The sequence below is a fragment of the Arvicola amphibius genome, chromosome 11, assembly GCF_903992535.2.
Source record: "Arvicola amphibius chromosome 11, mArvAmp1.2, whole genome shotgun sequence".
In the NCBI taxonomy this organism is placed as follows: domain Eukaryota; kingdom Metazoa; phylum Chordata; class Mammalia; order Rodentia; family Cricetidae; genus Arvicola; species Arvicola amphibius.
Window position 1 is genome coordinate 88,523,806 of NC_052057.2, and position 19,983 is coordinate 88,543,788.

The 19,983-nt window shown below is 36.7% G+C and overlaps 1 protein-coding gene across 2 annotated transcripts in view; it reads left to right on the forward strand.

Annotated features, from left to right (window-relative positions):
- Positions 1 to 19,983, forward strand: part of Rngtt (RNA guanylyltransferase and 5'-phosphatase) — a 253,269-nt gene that overhangs the window by 112,628 nt on the left and 120,658 nt on the right. For both annotated transcript variants that reach the window (XM_038346948.2, XM_038346947.2), the window contains exons 9-11: positions 6,918 to 7,053; positions 16,322 to 16,393; positions 19,112 to 19,276. In XM_038346948.2, the coding sequence (XP_038202876.1) occupies positions 6,918 to 7,053; positions 16,322 to 16,393; positions 19,112 to 19,276 (373 nt within the window). The remainder of the gene's footprint in view (positions 1 to 6,917; positions 7,054 to 16,321; positions 16,394 to 19,111; positions 19,277 to 19,983) is intronic.

Below are 19,983 nucleotides of genomic sequence, written 5' to 3' on the forward strand. Positions count from 1 at the left end.
GTGAATAATAGAGCAAGATGCTCACCCACGTCCTCTTCTGGAGCATGCACGCGTGCGTGCACACGCACAGACACACACACACACATGCAGTAGACTGTGGTGTTAGTGTATTGTGTATGTTTTCTTGTTGTGAAAATGAAGACCTTAATGTGAACTTTTGAATTTTTAGGAGTTCAAATGATAGATTTCTTTTTTACAGTGCTGAAATGTTATATGTGCAGGTAAACACAGTAGTCATAGGTTTGATTTTAAACTCACCTGGTGAATTAAGTTGTTTCATCAATTTGTTTCTTTTGTGAAAATATCTGAAACAAGATTTTGAATTACCTTGGTTTCTTTTCCTATATTTTCTTAATTTTAAATTGCATTTTATGAAATTGTGGCTTAAGTAGCGATTAAATTTCCAAATTAGCCTATAAGTTTTTCTTAATTCCTAAGGTAGGTAATTTACCTACTTTGTATGTCTGCCAGAAAGATAGTGAAGCTTACTATAATTGCGCTGTTAATTAAATAACATAATTGCAGCGTTAGAAGTTTATAAAAATTATATTGGATACTTTAAAAACTCTTAGGGCGAATATTATTTTATAAAATGAAGAGGCATTTCCCATGGAGGTTAGTAACTCTGTCATCTATAGGGGATAAAAGTTAGTATTTGTAATTATGTTAGATGTACATATTGCTGGCTTTGCTTCATGAATGGAACTATGTAAAGAAAATGAGAGGGAAGGAATTTAAGAAAATATAAAATGTGCGGGTGGTGGTGGTACACGCGTTTAATCCCAGCACTCAGGAGGCAGAGGGAGGTGGATCTCTGAGTTCCAGACCAGCTTGGTCTACAGAGCGAGTTCCAGGATCGCCAAGGCTGTTAATGCAGGGAAGCACTGTCTTGACAAAACAAGAACAAACAAATAAAAAGTGATTAAGGTTTCACTTTCTTTTAAAAAAGCTGGGAAAATCTAAAAGAGTTAGGGTTAAAGAGGCCAAAAGAGGTGATCAGGGATGGAGTTGACTGAACAGTGATCTAGTGAGAGATACAGAAGCCCACTTTGCATACATCCCATGGGGAAGAAAGGAAGCTGGAAGCTGGCAAATCAGTTGTTTTTGTATTATTTTGAGAACAAAATGCGAGAAGGGTGTTGGTGAGTAATGGTCAGGTCTGCCTAGCTTTTCTTATGTCAGGAAAGTTTCTAAATTGTTTTTTTTTTTTAAATAGCTCTAAGCTCTGCATTTTCTTTTAAGATGCATGTAAGTTTACTGGAATGATAGCAGTGGTTAGGTAATGGAGTCTTGTGAGGGAGGGCAGAGATCCACAGGGAAGGTTAGCCTTATGCACTTGTCTCTGCAAAGGATGAGATGTAGGTGTCTTGCCTCTTGGTATGAGGTTATTCTATATAAATAGCTAGTATTATGCAACCCTTGGTATTGAGGATATGCTGGGGACATAGCACAGGTATTAAATCATAGGCACATCTAATTTCCACTTGGCTGAAGAGAGTTGAGAAAAGACAACCACACAAAACTAGCATGAGGTGGGGGACAAATATACTTATTAGCATTCGTGATGGTGCAAATCAGTTTTGACTAACTTATCTAAAGGAGTGTCTTGGAAGCCTCTTGGGAGAAATAATTTTATTTATTTAATGTGTGAGTGCTCTATCTTCATGTATGACCTTATACCAGAAAGAGGGCATCAGATCCCACTGCAGATGGTTGTGAGCCACCATGTGGTTGCTGGGAATTGAACTCAGGACCACTGGAAGAACACTGGGTGCTCTTAACTGCTTTCATCTCTCCAGCCCCAGGAGAAGTAATCTTAAAAAGTTGTCTGTTGACAACTTTATTTACCAGTCTTGTTCTGCCTCTCCGATGTTCTAGCTCCTGAGTGGGGAATAATGCAACACCACTAGCTTCAGCTCTTAATACTTGAGATTTGGTTTGATGCAGATATATTAGTAGTTTGACTCGTCACTGGAACTAAATAAAGGGTGAGGAGGAAGGAATAAAAAAATGTATAAATTATGCTTAAAGTTTCAGTTCATTTTAAAAGTTGGGAAGAATCTAAAAAAGTTTGGGTTAAAGAGGACATGGGTAGAGTTCTTCAAGGGATGGCATTTCCATATTAATGGATGTTTTTATGTTTTAAAATAATGGGATACTATATTTGTTCAGTGATGGATATTGATTTTTCGTCAGTACAAAGTAGTTTGGTGACCTTCCTTGTACGTAATTGCTTGAGCATTTATTGAGTGTCCTGTGTGTATTTGAATAGTCCTGGTCTATAAAGAAAAAAATAGATAGATTTTGCTTTCACAACCTAAAATAAGTTTTTGAAATGTAAATTTATCATCAGAGTTGTGAATTGGTGATATGAAAGTCACCATTATTTTCCCTTTAAAGTACTGGTAGGAATGTGAATTAAGACTTCAATGTTCTATTGCTTACAACTTTGTCTGTTGGTCCTCTTCTCTGTACTTCCTCATTTTTACTAATGCATATTTTGGGGATTTTACTTGACCTTATATATATTTTATATAACCTCAATGATGAAAAAGATAAAATTGGATTGTTTTTAGGTCAGCTGGAAAGCTTACATTTATGGTAAAACATTGTATCAATCTGGCTTTTCTATAATCTATAATAACTGTGTGTACCTTTATAGAAGGAACACTTCAAGTCTAGATGTGGTGATGAATGTTTGTGGTCCCAATCATGGGCTGGGAGGCTTTCTTGTGATAATGCAATTTGGGAATCTTGAGCCTGAGCTCACTCAGCCTGGGCTACATAGCAAGATCTGTATAAACAACAAACAAACAACAGAAAGCTTGGCAGGAAATGAAAAGGTTTCAGTGAAATTTTATGTCTTAATGAGAATGCATATGAACATGAATAATTCTGAATATTATATTTATAATTGAAGTAATCTTCTAAAGAGAAATTATTACTTATATTATTATTATAGTGTGTGAGGTAGTTATCTCTTTCAAGAATAATCTAGTTTACTTTCATGTGTGAGAATACTTTCTGTCGTTTTCAACCTTTGTTCCTGACATGAGACAACTCATTATTCACTTACTTATTTTTGGTGCTGCATATGCTAGCAGGGCCTTGCACATGCTAGACATGTGTTCTACCACTGATCAGTGTGTGTGAATACACTGATGTGTATTCTTAGCCCTGGTCATTTCTTCCAATAAGTACCACATAATAGAAGGATGTATCATTTGAAATGATTAGGATATAGGCAAAAAATTGTACTTCAGCAATTTGTTTCAAAACCCAAGTGCTAATAATACATGTAGAGGAATCCCTGAATAGCAATGAGTAATTTTTTTTTTTTTTGCTAACTCTTTAGATACAGTTGTTTTTCACATAAGCAGTACTATGTAGTTAATTCTATCCTCCAAAGCCTTTTTGTTTTTGGTCTTTTAAACCTGTTGATATGCATGGGTACAGAGTATTTTATTTTATGTATATGATATTTTTATTTTTTATCTTTTGCTTACATCATGTGTGTGCACTATGTTCCTGCAGTGTCTATGGAGATCAGAAGAATCATTGGGGATCCCTTGGAACTACAGTTCCAGATGGTTATGAGCCACCATGTGGGCACTGGAAATTGAACCCTTGTTTTTGGAAGAACAAGTCAGTGTTTTTAATCACTGAGCCATCTCTTAAGCCTCTGCAATATTTTTTCTTTTAAATTGATGAGCTCATAAGATAGATACATAGCTTTGTGTGTGTGTGTGTGTTTGTATATTTGTATGTATCTATCAAGTTAGTATATCACTACTCTAGAAATTAATATTTATTTTATATTAATTCAGCTCTTAATTTCTGATTAGCAAGTAAAGAGAAATAGTGTCTGTCTTAGACTCAGAAGAAGCAAACCATTTCTTTTTCAAATTTGAAACTGTATCAACATAAGCCAGTTTGTTCTTGACGTTTGAATTCATATTGGTGTAAAGTTTAGAAATCTGGGGCTCAATAAGACAGATACACTTATGTGTTTTCTCATGATTTTAATTTCTTTTAAAAAGATTTTTGTTTTTAGATTTAAAAATTTTATTTTGTATTTATTTTATGTTTGTTTTGCTTACGTTTATGTATAATATTACCTGGCGTCTAGGGAGTTCAGAAGAGGGCATTGGGTTCCCTGGTATTGAATGTTGCAGATGGTGGTGAGCTATCATCTGGGTGCTGAGAATCACACCTCTGTTCTCTGCCAGAGCAACAAGTGCTCTAAACCTTTGCGCTATCTCTCCGCCTGTTTTATTTTTTGATACTGACTCTTGGGCTATATAACTGAAGCTTGCCTGGAACTTCAGAATCTTCTGCTCCTGCAGTATCTCTGAGGGCTGGTACTACATATTACTACACCTTAGCTATGATTTAAAATACCCTAATATGTATGGTATTACATATTACCATTGACTTCTAAGAGAACAATAACAGTGTTTTCCTTACTTGTGTTTTCCTTAAACACCTTTTATTAAATACTGGCTCAAGTCCTCAAATACAATGGATTGTTTATTTTCTGTAGCATATTTGTAGACAGTGTCATAATTGCTTCTTATTTGACATTATATGTTGATTTAAATTTCTTATGGAACATAGTCCAAAACATTTCTTATTTCTTGCAAGAAGTCTAGTATTTTCATATATATCTGGAAGCATATGCATGAAAGCCTTGAGTTTTAAGTATTCCTGTTGCTTTTGAGCCTGCTGGATTAGTATTTGGTCCATGAGTTTTTCTCTCCAGACTGAGGCTGATTGATTTTTTTTCTTAGTGAAACTGAGTTTCTTTCCTTTTCGTATATTAGGGCTGTCGTTACTTCCATATGTGACATGGGCCTGAACAGTCTGTCTCAGGGCCAGCTGGAGTGCTTATTTTAGGAGCAGCAGGGGATACCATGTTAGCTCTCAGATATAAGCCCCTTGGATGTTCACTGCTGCTCCTTTTTCTATTGTTTGCGTTCTTTCACTTTAGTCAGTTTCTCTACATATGATAGACAAATTATTGTGTTGGTTGCTACCTCTTCATTTAATGTCTCTTCTGTCACCTGATTTTAGTTTGCTTACCCTCCATCTTTTACTTGTTGCTGACACACTATATTCTTTGGGTAGGTGGTTGAATGGATCATTGTTTTCCTCTTCTTTAAGTGTCATATCTTGAATATTCTTCCACATCTGTGTCCCCTGGAAATCACTTTGCAACCAAAATTGACCTTAAACGTCTGATAATCTTGCTTCCTTTCATCCTCCATGTGCTCAGATTACAAGACCCTGCCACCATTCAGGGTTTCTGTGCTAGGACTTTGTGTATTCCAAGCAAACATTCTACCACTGGGCTACACTCTCTAGTTCTACTCTATCTGACATCATACACAAATAGCTTGACTGAACTTTGTTTTTGCCAGGATATTGGTATGTAACTAGAGAAACCTTCTATTTCCTCCTCCTGGACTTTATTTTTCTGTGATGTGAAATTTGAGCACTTTTCTTATTTGTGTGCACAAGTGTTTATTTGTGATGTATGTGGAGGGTTGGTTTTCTGTTTTTGTAGACAGGTTTTGTAGACATAGCACTCACTGATAGAACTAGCTTGGCTGGATAGTTAGTCCCAGGGTTCCACCTGTTTCTGCCTTCCTAGCATTGAGATTACCAGTGTTAACATCTGTTTTTTTTTTAAATGTGGGTACTATATTAGTTACTTTTCTGTTGCTCTAATAAAGAACAAAGCAACTTATGAAAGAAGGCATTAATTTCACAGAATTAGAGTTCATGATGCAAAACAGGAAGTATGTGTTTAGAGCAGCCCCTGAGAGCTTACGTCTTGAGCCTCAAGCAGGAGGCGGAGAGCAATGGACGTGATACAGCATCCGAAACCTCAAAGTCCACCCTCCAGTGACACACCTCCTCCAAGGCCACACCTTTTCATCCTTTCTAATCAGCTCCATTAACTGGGGATCAAGTATTTAAACAAGAGCCCATGTGTGGCTGCTTTTATTCAGGTTACCATAGGTACTACAGAGCAAACTTAGTTATTCAGGCTTTCATAGTAAACTTTCCATTTTTTTTTTTTTTTTTTTTAAAGAGAGACTGGTTTCACCTTTTCCCCCTCCAAGACAGGGTCTTACTCTTTATGCTGGTTGCCCTGGAACTTGCTCTGCAGACCACGCTGGCCTTGAACTCAAAGATCTGCCTGTCTCTGCCTCCCGAGTTTTGGGATCACTATGCCTGGCCGAATCATAGGATTATAAGCATGCGTGCTCCATGCCAGTGCTGGAGCTCCATGCTTGACATGCAGACACCATAGATTTAACCTGACTTACGAAGTATGACTGCTTTATTAAGTGCATAAATTTCCCCATATATTGATTGGAGATAAAAGTCAATGAAAAATTGTAGCTGAATATTTTAATTTTGTAGTTATAAATGAGAAGAATTCTAACATTCTAGTATTTTGCTTATCACAGTATTGATTCAAAGAGAGATACTTGTGCAGTTGGTATGGTAGAAAGAACATTGAATAATTTGAACTCAGTTTTTTTTATCACCTTTGATATGGAAAAGGTAATATCTAATTTGTAAAATACAATACATATGTTTGTGTGTTTGGAAACTTTGAAATTTTTTGATATAATCTAATCAAAATTAGAGAAACATTTCTTATACATATATGCATTCTTGATATCATATTGTCTTCATAAAAATCAGATTTCCTTATTTTTATGTTTTCTATAGAAAGTAAAATAAAAAAATAATGTGGTTTTTTAAATTTTCATGATCAAGAGAGGGATTGTAGTAATCATTCTATGAAAATGTTGTCAGACTAGGGAAAAAAAGTTCAACTGTTCTCATAACCTTGTTCTTGAACCATATGTTAACACTTCCTTTTTAATGTTTTATTATAGTTATATGATGCTGATCGATGGCACAAATGAAGTTTTCATGATTGACAGAGATAATTCAGTGTTTCATGTTTCAAATCTGGAATTTCCATTTCGTAAAGATCTCCGCATGCATTTATCAAATACACTTTTGGATGGGGTAAGTAATTTACTTTTGTGTATTTTTTTAAAATTGAATAATGCAGTCATTATTAGTATGTTTGATTTAGAATCAAATGTAATTTTTATTTGAATGCTTGAATTTTATTTCTTTCCTGTACGTAAAGTAAACGTATTCCTTAAAAGATGGACCTAAAGCTGGGTGGTGGCGCATGTCTTTAATCGCAGCATGTGGGAGGCAGAGGCAGGAGGATCTCAGAGTTTGAGCTCATCCTGGTCTACAGAGTGAGTTCCATGACAGACTCCAAAGCTACAGAGAAACCCTGTCTCGAAAAAATCAGGGGAGAAAAAAAAAGATGGATTTACCTGAGAATGGTAGTGCACTTGTATGATCCCAGAACGTGGGTGGCAGAAGCAGAAGGATTGCAGCAGCAAATTCAAGGTTATCAGAGGCTAGCATAATGAGATCCTGGTCTCATAAACAAAACAAACAGACCTCAAATATTCATCTTGGAGATTAAATAGTGTTTTTCAAATATTTTTTTTAGTAGGAAAAAATGTTCATGATATGGAAAATCAGTTAATAAATCTGGCATTAATCTTAAAGGAACAAAATAAAATCTTTGTTTTTATTATTAAAAAGTGGTTATTTACTTTTGGTAATTATCAAGTGATTTTCACTTTCTTCCCTGAAAATAGCTTTCTCCAACTCAGTTCTTAGGAAAAGAAAACATACTTTAAATAAAAATTAAAATAATGCAGAACACAACAAAAACCCCGGTAATAAAAGCTGAGTATGGTGGCACATACTTTAATCTCAGCACTTGGAAAGCTGAGACAGGAGTGTATGAATGAAAGGTCAGCCTGGGCTTTATATTAAGTTCCAGGCCAGTCTGGCTTCATAGTAAGACTGTCTCTAAAAAATCAAAAGCAAATAAGCCATACAAAGGAAAAGCAAATAAAAAAAAAGGCCACTGAAGCTTCTAATGGTGGAATAATTTATGCTGCTATTTTAATGGCTTTAACTGTGTCCTTTGTTCAGTGTTGAAAAAATATAGCACATCCATATGTGTAACATCAGCTTTGAGAGCCAATCAACTCTCCCTCCCTCCCTCCCTCCCTCTCTCCCTCCCTCCCTCCTTCCTTCCTTTCTTCCTTCTTTTTCTTTTCTTTTTTTTAAAGATTGGCTGTTTTATAGATAGTTTAGTATTTAAGGTTTGTGAGTTCAAGAACCCCCTGTTCCTGCAAGTGGTGGGATTATGCATGTGTACCACCACAGCTGGTTTTTAGAGTATAGATTCTTTTTTTTTCTTCCAAGATAGAATTTCTCTGTGTAGCTCTGATTGTCCCAGAACTTATTCTGTAGACCAGGCTAGCCTCGAACTCAGAGCTCTGCCTGCTTCTGCCTTTTGAATGCTGTGATTAAAAGCGTGCATCATCACTGCCCAGCTAGGGTATAGATTCTTAAATAGTTTGTTTGAAGCTTTAGGGGAGCTAGGGGCCTAATTAAGTCTCAGAGTTTGAATAGTCAACAAAATCTTTAGCTTGGCTGAAAAAAGGAGTGCTCTGATCAAGTATGTGCACCTGTAAATTCCTTGATTGCTTCATCTTCACAAAGAACTAAATGTTATACATGATTTTTAAAGTAATCTTTACTTGCAGTTTGTTTTGGGCTTATTATTTTATATCAAGGTCGGAGTGGTGTACCTATATGTATAAATATCATAAATATGGATTTCCAAACTCTTTTTAGATTCCGTGCGACTGAAGTCCCAGATGATTGTGAGCTAACATATTGAATGCTGGGGGTCAATTTGGGATCTTCTGAAAGAACAGTCTGTGCTCTTCAACACTGAATCTGTTCTTCAGTTATTGCAAACTGTTTTAATGGCAGAAATCATAGGGTTAAAAATTACTTAGTAATTGGTGGGCAAGTTTGCTAAGTGGGTAAAGATGCTTTCTGTGTAGGTCTAGTGACCTGAGTTCAATCCCCAGAACCTATGGAAGGCAGAAGGAAAGAACTTACTTTACAAAGCTGTCCTCTGATTTCCACACATACTGTGGCACGTGAGCTCTCACATGCATATCATGCACATATACAGTAATAATAGTAGAAATAAAATAAGAGGCAAAATGAAAAAGTTCTTGTTCAGAAAAGAACTAATAAATAATTTAGACAAATTCTAGGTTTAATTTTAAAAAATATTTCCTATAAATTTATTTGATTATTTAGATCAATTGGTGTTTGTATTTCTTCAAATTGACTTTGGTTTTTTGAGGCAGGGTTTTTCTGTATCTTGTGATAATATTTAAGTCTTGTACATATTTTAGTATACTATGTATATATATGTATTATATATATATTTTTGTACATATTTTATATATTATGTAAACAACAACAGTAGCAGCAGCAACAAGAAAGTATACGGTTCTTTCCAGCTAGGTATGGTGTGGACACCTTTAATCCCAATATTCAACAAGTTTAGTCAAGAGATTGTTAGCTTCAAGACCAGCCCGGGCTACGTGGTGAACCTGTCTGAAAAGTATCAAACCGAGGGTTGTTGTTGATTGCTCAGTGAATAAAGACTCTTGCTGCAAGTTTGATGAGTTGTTTTCCTCCATTTGGTTGGAGGGAATTGACTCCTGCAGTTTGTCTTCTGACCTCCACACATATGCTATAGCGTGCATACAATCCTCCCAACACATAAATGAATCTAATTAAACACACACACACACACACACACACTTAAACCTCTCTATTCTAACAGCTGGTTCTAGATGTCCTAAATTGCAGTCTTCAAGGTAAAAGGATCTATATAAGTGACCAGGAGATTTTGGTGGACATTACAGTTTTTGTTTTAGATTTTTTTTCTAATCATAAATGTATATCTTGTATGTTCAAAACTGTAGTTTTATGATAGAGTCCCTTTTCTAATAGTACATTTTAATTGCTTTTTATCTAGAGTGTGTGTGTGTGTGTGTGTGTGTGTGTGTGTGTAGGTGTGTGCATTTCATGGCTTGTGAATGGAAGTCGAAGACAAATAGGAGTTGGTTACTCTTCCATTTGGGTTGCAGAAATTGAATTCAGGTTGTTTAGATTAGCTCTAGGCATTGTCACACAGTGTTAACACTGAAGTTTGATTTGAGATTTTCTCATTTAAGAGGGTCAGACTGATTTCTGTATTCAAAAATAGTGTGAATAGCAATGAAGCCGTCACTCCAGCTGCCTCCCTGTCTTCATCAGTTATTCTGAGTGACCGTACACTGTTCACTCAGTTTTCTTCTCTGTGGTGACCTGGAGAAGATTGGGAAAGTTTGTAAGGTGATTTGATAGTGTCTGATACTTAGTCCTCCTTTATGTGAGTCATTATGAGGCTTAACATCTCACTTCTTCGTGAGTTACGATTTTGATTCTGAGAGCCCCTGTTCAGAACCTTTCTACAGTTTCCTTTTGGGTGTTCATTTCTCTCCTATCAACTTATGAGGTCTTTTGTCTTACTGGGGCATATTTTGTTACATAGTTGAAGGGTATGTTTCTTTTTTTTTTGTCATTTCATGTACTACACAAAAGTTTAAATATATGTAGGTCAAATACAATGATCACAATACCTGTATTTCTTTTACATATTTGGATATTTCATCCAGCCCAAATATCTCTTGATAGTAAGGTGCAGGTGCTATTTTCTTATTTTTAAATGTCTAGACTGTCAAAACCATTTAACTGCTCTGTTTCCCCCTTTTGGTTGGAAGTATAAGTTTTTATATGCTAGATTTCACTGTTACCCAAACATCTCCTCCCTTTCTCCCTTCTATTTTTTCCTTCCTTCCTTTCACAAATCTGAAATCCTGCCTTTGTCTCCCAAGTGCTGAAATTACAGCGTGGATGAAAATAGCAGGCTATCATTGTAGAATTCTTGATTCACTTCCTTATTACATTAATTTTTGATTCTTCTAGTGATAGTTGTAGATTCTTTTAACTGTGAGAGTTTATTTCAGGACTTGGAGAAGCCTAGTGTAGACCCAGTCTTCTGGATGTTCTCCTGTTTGTTACTGAGATTTTACTCCTTTCTTTGTTTTTTGAGTGAACCAACAATGCATAACAAAGAGACTAGACTGTGTTAAACACTGTGCTGGTCTAGATGGCAGTGAGGTGGGGGTTATATTCAGACCTTTTACTTTCTTGGTTGCTACTGTTCCTCATGGTTGATCTCCTGCACAGGGCAGTGCAGGATAAAGAGTATGAAATACTTTTAAATTAAAAGAGTATTTCTTATTGGTTGGGGTAGTTTATATTTAACTAGATTTGTTGAGTATCTCTCTTTTTTTTTTTTTTTTTGGTTTTTTTCGAGACAGGGTTTCCCTGTAGTTTCTAGAGCCTGACCTGGATCTAGCTCTTGTAGACCAGGCTGGCCTCGAATTCAGAGATCCGCCTGCCTCTGCCTCCCGAGTGCTGGGATTAAAGGCATGCGCCACCACTGCCCAGCTGTTGAGTGTCTCTTATGAGTGCAGGCATTGCTTACAGTATGGAGGCCTCCTCTCTCTGGAAACTATTGGGAAGGATAGACAAAGATTGGTAACAGTTGGGGGTACCTTTAATTAAAACTGTAGCCCTAAGATGTACTTAAAACAAGTCTTGTGGTCATTTGGAGGAGAAATGATTCTCATTTAATGATGTGGAGTGGATATTCTTTATGTAGGAGTTTGGATTAAAGGTGGACGATGTGGGGCCTAGAGAGATGCTTGCTGTGCAGGATTAAAGACCTGAGTTTGTATCTCAAATACTCATGTGAAGCTAGTTGTGACTGAGTGCTTATAACTATAGGGCTGTGGAGAGCAGGGACAGAAAGATCTCTAGGGCTTGCTTTCTGGCAGCTGACCTAGCTACAGTTCAGTGAGAGATCATATTTCAAGTGACTAAGTCTGAGAGTAAGACACCTGATGTTCTCTTCTGGTCTTCACAAGCATGGGCAAGTATACCATATGTGTACACTTAAACTATACATGTTCACATACACATAATGAAAAATGGATAGATGGAGATTTCTGTTATTCTGAGGCCAATTATGTATGAAATAAGGACTCAGAATGCGATGATCAGCTATCTGCAGGTTTTACTTGGTAAGTACTATTTATTTTCACTTTAAACTTGGATTACTAGAGCAGCATAATAGATTCTTGTGAAGTCTCTCCTTTTTTCCTTTTTCTTCTTTTTTTAGAAGGGGGGTGTGGTTCCTGGAACTTGCTTTGTAGGCTGGCCTTGAACTCAGAGATCTGTTTATCTTTCCCTCTTGAGTAGTGGTATTAAAGGCCTTTGCCTCCACTGCCTGTCTGATTATTATTTTTTAATTGAAAATAGATTCTCTGTCATACAATACATCTGACTACAGTTTCCCCTCCCTTCACTTCTCCCCTAGGGGTTGTTACCCTTGCCCCCATTTCCTCTTCTTAAAAGAGCAGAGCTGACAACCAAATAGGACAAAACAAGATATGATAAGACAAGGCAAAACCCTCATATCAAGACTGAACAAGGCAACCCCGTAGGAGGAAAAGAATCCCAAGAGCAGGCAAGAGTCAGAAACACACTCCTCATATTAGAAGTTTCACAAAACCACCAAGCTAACAGCCACACATATTCACAGAGGACCTGGTGCAGAACTATGAAGGCCCTGTGCTTGCTGCTTTAGTCTCTGTGAGCCCATATGAGTCTTACTTAGTTGATTCAGAGCCCCGTGTTCTCCTGGCATCCTCCATCCCCTCTGAAGCCTACAGTCTTTTCTCCTGTTCTTCCCAGAAAGAGACCCCTTAGAGACCTCCAGTTTAGACTCTTTCCACATAATGTTTGACTGTGGGTTTCTGCACCCACACCCCTCTGCTGCTGGAGGAAGCCTCTCTGATGACTATAAAAGGCATTGTTTTATGTGTATAGTAGAATATCATTAGGAATTGTTTCATTGTCCCCTCCCCACCCCCAGGTCTCTGGTCTGCATAGTCTCTTTCTATATTTTCAAATTTAGTGAGTTTTCTTCACCAAGTTGCTATTAATCCTAACCATATTTTGTACTGTTTTCCTGTTGAATTTCTTTGATTATTTGTGTTATACTTTTCTTATCATCTCTCTAATCCTAAATGGCAAAACAGCTATATATGAATGAAGTTAACTTAGTGTTTTGATCTACTAACTTTTTATTACCTCTGCCAGCTTTGAGTCTGTTTTGTTTGACTTATATTGCATGCCTGGTAATGTGTTTGAATGTCAGTTATCTTAGGTTTTACCTTGTTGGAAAGAAGTAGCCATCTTTTCCTTTTCCTGTAATTTTCCTTGTCGTTCTCTCTCTTTCTTTCCTTATTTACTTTTTTTTCTTTTCCCTCTTGAATTTGTAGCATTATAGATATATACTGCCATACCTAATAGTGTGATTCTTAAGTTTTTAAAACTGTTCTGGAATCTGGTTCATAAATTTGAAACTGTAACTGTTTTGTTTTTTAGAGCTTTATTTTAAGATTTTTTTTTTTTTTGGCAGACCAGAGGGTTTTTTTTAAAAAAATTTATTAGTTCTTTGTGAATTTCGTACAAGGTGTTTTGATCATGATCACCCCCTTCCCCATATCTTCCCAGATCTGTTTCCTTTCTCTCCCTATTTAACCTTGTGTCTTTTTTAATCCATTGTTATTTTTATTATTCTTGGATATGTGGTCTTCCACTAGAGTGCTGCCACTTACCAGAAGCTACACTCTTAGAGAAGACTGTTTCTTCCTCTTCCAGTGTCTAACTCTATGGTTAGCTCCATGGTTAATGGTGGGATTTTGTGCTGGCTCTTTCTCTTGTTGGAATTTGGTCTGGATTGGGCTTGTATAGTTTTTGGTGCATGTTGTCGCAAGCACTCTGAATCTGTATGTATATCTGCCCTGCTGTGTTTAGAAGATACTGTTTCCTTGTCGTTATCCCATCACCTCTGGCTCTTAATACTCATTCTGTCTGTGTTGTGTCCTCCCTTACTTTCCCTCCTGTCTTCCTCAAAAAGGGTGTTTCTGTGTAGCTCATTGCCTTAGTTACTGTTCTGTTGCTGTGATGATCCATCATGGCCAAGACAAGCATTTAATTGGGTGTTTGCTTACAGTTTCAGAGGATTAGTTTATTGTCATCATGGTAGGGAGAATGACAGCAGGTATGGAGCTGGAGCAGTAGCTGAGAGCTCATATCTGATCACTAAGTTTCAGGCACACAGAGAGTCAGACTGGACCTGGTGTGGGCTTTTGAAACTTCAGAACCCACTCCCAATGACATACCACCTCCAGCAAGGCCATTCCTCTTCAAACAAGGCCACATCTCCCAATCCTTCCCAAAGCGTTCCACTAACTAGGGACTAAGTATTCAAATATAATGAGCTTATGGGGACTATTCCCATTCACATTCACGTTGGATTGATCTCTTCATGTCCTGTCTTTCTGAGTGCTAGTATTGCAAGTGTGTGGTACTGTGCTTGGCAGCTGAGATTTTCTGATCTGGTTGATGATAACAGGTATTGGTCTTGTGCTTATACTATGTGTCAAGTGCTTGGTAGATCTTGCCTGACTTTGAGTTGTCTCCCAACATACATTCAATGAAGAATATTATATTCCCTTGCATATTCAAGGAGCCCATCTACACGCCTCTGGAGCTTTCAACTGAGTGTTTGTCTGTCTTTATTGCATGTTCTCTCTCTTCCACCTTCTCCTTTCCTCTTGTCTCTCTCCAGGATCTCACTGAGTAGCACTGGGTGGTGCCTGTCTTTCAATTCACTATGTAGACCTAGGCTGGCTTTGAACTCAAAGAGAGCTTGCTACTCAGCTTTGCCTCCTGAGTGCTGAGATTAAAAGTATGCACTGCCACACTCAGCAACTCTTAGATTCCTTTTGCCTTCTCTTTTGCAGTGTATTCTGAGCCTTGGAGGAGTGAGAGAAGTCTGTTTATGGCTGAGAATTTAGCAGTCGCTTATTCCCATCAACTTGACCAGTTAGGGGTTTCAGCGGTTACTAAGTCTCATGCAAAAAGGTTTTATGACTAAATAAACAATAGTGTTAGTCTGTGGGCATAAAACATAATTATTTGGAAGGCAATTTGATAGGCATTTCGTGCCCATTTAACAAATCAGTAGCAGTAACTTTGACCTCCCCAGCCATCTGCTGTTGACTGAATTTACTGAACCATATGTGAATACCCTACCATGGAAGGGGCCTCAGCTCCATTAAGAAAGTGGTTGACTTACTTGTATTACAGACTATTGCGCCAGTGTGCACATCTTGTCTGTCCTATCTGTAGTGTTGTACATAGGGTTCATAGCTGAACAAGATTGTTGTGATGATTTTCTTCTCAGCCACTTGTAGAGTACCTTCTAGAGCTCCGTGAGGCAGGGAGCTTCCAGCCCAACCTAACTTGATTTTCCCTGTGCTATTACCAGAATGTATTGTGTACTTTGACCTGTCATTAAACAAACAAACAAAAAACACTTGCTCATTTGTTTATTACATTTTGTTTGTTGATAATACACTTTCCTTTTGGATTTTTTAAACCAATGTTTAAAGGAAAGCATTTATTTTTTTCTCATTTTATCAGATAATTTGTAAGGGGGAAATTCCTTGCTATCCAACTTAAAAATTCACTTTTTCTAGTCCTAGTTTTTGAAAAGAACCTTTAACTGAAATCTTGGTGCCACCTTGTTATTGCACCAAGCATTCAAATGCAAATGGTTAAATAAACTCAGTTCAGTTAAAATAACAAATTTGAGACTGGGGCTATAGAACACTCGTTTATCATGAGCAAGACCTTGCCTGACTTTATCCAAAGCACTGCAAAAGGATGCTGAATTTCAAACTTTGTTATTTACTCTTAAATATTGTTGGTAATTCAAACATAAAGCACAGTATGTTGTAGTCATTCAAGTGTAGAAAAACATATAACTGGTTGTGATGGTACAAGTATATAATTTAGTGCTTTGAAGGCTGAGGCAGAGGCTTTCTGAGAGTTCTAGGCTAGCCCTGACTACTTATGAGCTGTAGTCTAGCCAGGGGCTACATAGAAAGAACCTGCCTGCAAACAGATCTACACACCCCAACCCAAAACACAAGGAGATAATTTCAACATATATTATAAATACATAGTTAAGATTTTTGACATGATGAAAACTTAGGATGATTTGATGTGAGTACAAGTGTACTACCTTTGAAATCTCATCAAGACATATATTGAAGATTTAGATTCTTTGTGTATTGTATTCTCAAAATTAAAGAATTTGCTATTAAAGTAAAGATTAATCTTTGTTTCTTTCAAGGAAATGATCATTGACAAAGTAAATGGACAGGCTGTTCCAAGATATCTGATATATGACATAATTAAATTCAATGTAAGTATTTCTTCTAATTTATGAAATTATTAGAAATGTCACTGAGATAATGTGTATGTTTTTATATATTAATTAATACTTTTGTAGTTCTAGGAATTGAATTCATAGATTCACATGTGCTAGGCAAGTGCTCTATCACTGAGCTACACTTGCACTAATAAAATTACAAATGTTTTAATAAACAAAAAATTATTTAAGTCAGATATGGTGACACAGAGCCTAGAGGAGGGAGCAAGGAGGATCAGGAGTTTGATGCCACCCTCATGATGCCACCTATCTTGAAGAAATAAAAATCATATAGTCATTACTTAAACTATACTGAGAGTATTTTATAATTTTGGAATTGTATGCCTATGACTGTACCCCGTTATTTAAAGTCTATATTTCTCACATACTCACTACCTGTTGTACTATTTAACACTATAGAACTTTCACTGCTTCATTAGTCTTCATTTATATTGCTAGCCTCCAAATACTTGAGGCTGGGTAATTTGTAATGTCAGTGAGTTTGGCTCCGGTTATTATGGTTAGAAAGCCAGAGTTTTAATTAAAATCTTTTTGGTTGTTTTGTTTATTATTTTCTTCAGAAAGAATTTAACTGATCATTTTATTAATGCTAGATTCTGTAGTTATTGAATATAAAGAAATAAACTGATTTCTGATTTCTTACCATCATATCATTTTCATAACAGTTTATTGGAATTTGAGAGCAACAGAGGAAAATTATTATTATTATTATTATTATTATTATTTTGTATTTTCAAGCCAGGGTTTCTCTGTGTAACAGTTCTAGCCGTCCTGGAACTAGCTCTGTAGACCAGGCTGCCCTCAAACTTAGAGATCCACCTGCCTCTGTCTCCGAGTGCTGGGATGGCATGCACCACTATCGCCCAGCTGAGGAAAATTATTTTTAATGCATTTATTCTGTTTGGTTTGCCTTATATAGTTGTACCTGCATACAGGTTGATAGTAGTGATGGCATTCATTGTTTACATGTTAGAATATGTGTTTAGATTGGATTTAATATTGAAATCAACTTACAGACTGCTTAACTGTAGAGGTGAATAGAAAAGTAAAGAAATATGGCTGGGCATGGTGGCTTACAGTTTTAAACCTCACACTTGAAAGACAGAGCCAGTCTGGTCTTTAGCAGGTTCCTGGCCAGCCAGAGCTATACAGTGAGACCCCGTTTGTTTGTGTGTGTGTTTGTTTGTTTGTTTATTTATTTTTGTTTTTTGTTTAAAGTAAAGAAACAGACATAGCATGGTAGTGCTCAAAGCAGCACAAGAAGGTTTGTAAGAGGTAGAGTGGAGCTGGAGGGATGGGAACACTTCATCCTCCCTGGCTGTTATTGAGTCCTTGAAGGATGGAGTCAGAAACATTAGACAGTTGTTTCCGTGCTTGATGTGTGGTGAGGAGTGGATCATACAGTAGATTGGGGAAGGTGGCAGGTTACTTAAATAAGGTGTTTGAACTTAGATTTTAATGTAACAGGCTGTTATCACTTGAGGGCTTCAGGTATGGTGATGCTGGGGTAGCATTTTTACTCCATTGAAAGAACGCCATTGCCAGTGTGGGCAGTATTTGAAAGTGAGGAGGGACTGCTGAAAAGGAGCCCAACACAGTGCTTTGAATGGGTCTTGCCATTTGTTCTCAGTGCTTCTCCATCTGATGACCCAGTGCTTCCTGCACTGTAGTGTTTGTGGGAGTGAAGGGGGTCTGCCTTCTGCCCAGTCTTGTTTTAGTTATATAATGTGTTTTAGTACAGAGTTTAGATTACTTAAAGATCTTTCATTAAAAAAAGTTTGTTTGTGCCTGTATCTGAGTATTCCTAAAAGGTCTAATAAACAAGCCTATCATTTTAGGTTTTACACCGTGGTGGGGATTGTATACAGAGGGTCCTACATGGACTATGTCTTTGTTTATTAATTTTCCTTAGTAAATATTCTTTATAAGTGGTTGTGCATTTTTTGTATAGGATATCTTAGAAATTATACTAGCTCCTGCTCAGTTTGTTTTCACTCCATGTTCTTAGTTGGGTGTAAAGTTGCCATCCCCCCAAAGCTGAAAGAAAAGCATCCTGAAGCATGTGATGCCTGATGCTCTTGTAAAACATTAGGTTGGGTAAAGGGGACTGGAGAAGAGGAGCAAGAAGGTGGTGATGGGGTCATAACGTTTCAGGAGTTGTTACGGCTGTGCTTTCTAACTTAGACAGTTATTATCAACCAGGGGATGTTTATATACACCATGTGGCTGGATAGGACATGATCATATTTAAACTTATTATTAGTTTTCAGAATGAGGATGTATCTGTATAATAAATGTCTTCTTGCTGATGCTGTGAAGTCTGATCAGAATAGGTGACTATGCTATTTATTTCGAGTATTTATACTTTACTAAATTTGGGTTTTAGTTTTTATTAATATAGTTAAGTAATAAAATATGGTAGTTATATTAATGTATTAAGATTTTAAATCTGAGCCAGCTTACAACAGGTATATGCCATTTTCTCTTACTGCTGTATGTAATTACAATTTAAAAATAGCAATTGTTAGCCTAATTATTGGAATGGACATATATTGTGTGCAAGTTGTTCACTAGACATCTCCAAAGATTCCTATTTGTACAGTGTATAGTTTGTGTATAGTATTGCAGCCTTGGCAATAATGCTGATAATGTAGTTTTTAGTGTTCAAATAAAAAATGTTTTCTCATTCAGGCACAACCAGTTGGAGATTGTGATTTTAATATTCGCCTGCAGTGTATTGAGCGTGAAATCATAAGTCCACGACATGAAAAAATGAAGACTGGGCTCATTGACAAAACACAAGAACCCTTTAGTGTCAGACCTAAACCATTTTTTGACATCAACATTTCAAGAAAGGTAAAGTTTATTTTTTTTTAGTTGTTAATTCAGGTTGCATTGCTCAGCTTGTGAGAGGAACAGGGATGATGTCTTTCCCAGGGTGATGCTCAGGGTCTCCTCTTCAGCGGTGTTCTCAGTGTGGATACAACACCAAGCTGCTTTGCTGTTTATTAGAACAGTTTGTGATTAGTGATCATTCCTCTGTATTCTCATCAGCTCACACGGAGTCATTTAGAATGAACCTGGGAAGAAGAGAGGAGGAAAAAAAAGACAAGGAAAAAGAAAGGAGAGGAAGAGAAAGAAGAAAAGGAAGGGAGAATTTAACCTTGTTATTTTAACTGTCTCTTCATGCTGTTTAATCTAATACAGCCAAGACAGTTAAGGAATGATGAGCTGTTCAGGATTTAGATTTATATATGTAGTTAGAAATAACTTTCAAGACAGTAATAACAAGTAGAGAGTTCTGTAATTCTAGTTACATTTCAGTTTGAAGGCTAATTTAAATGGAATTATTTTGATTGATTAAATATAGTTGACAAAATTTTAAAAGCATACAGCAAAAAGTTTAGTTGAAATATCTCTACTCATTTTTGCATTGAGTCAGAAGAGTAACAGCTCTTTTTAGTTTTTAGTGTATTTAGAATTCTGGAAACCATGTGGAAGTCCATGATCTATCTGTGCTGCCAGCCGCTATGGGCAAGGCAGTTTTTGCAGTGCTATGGATG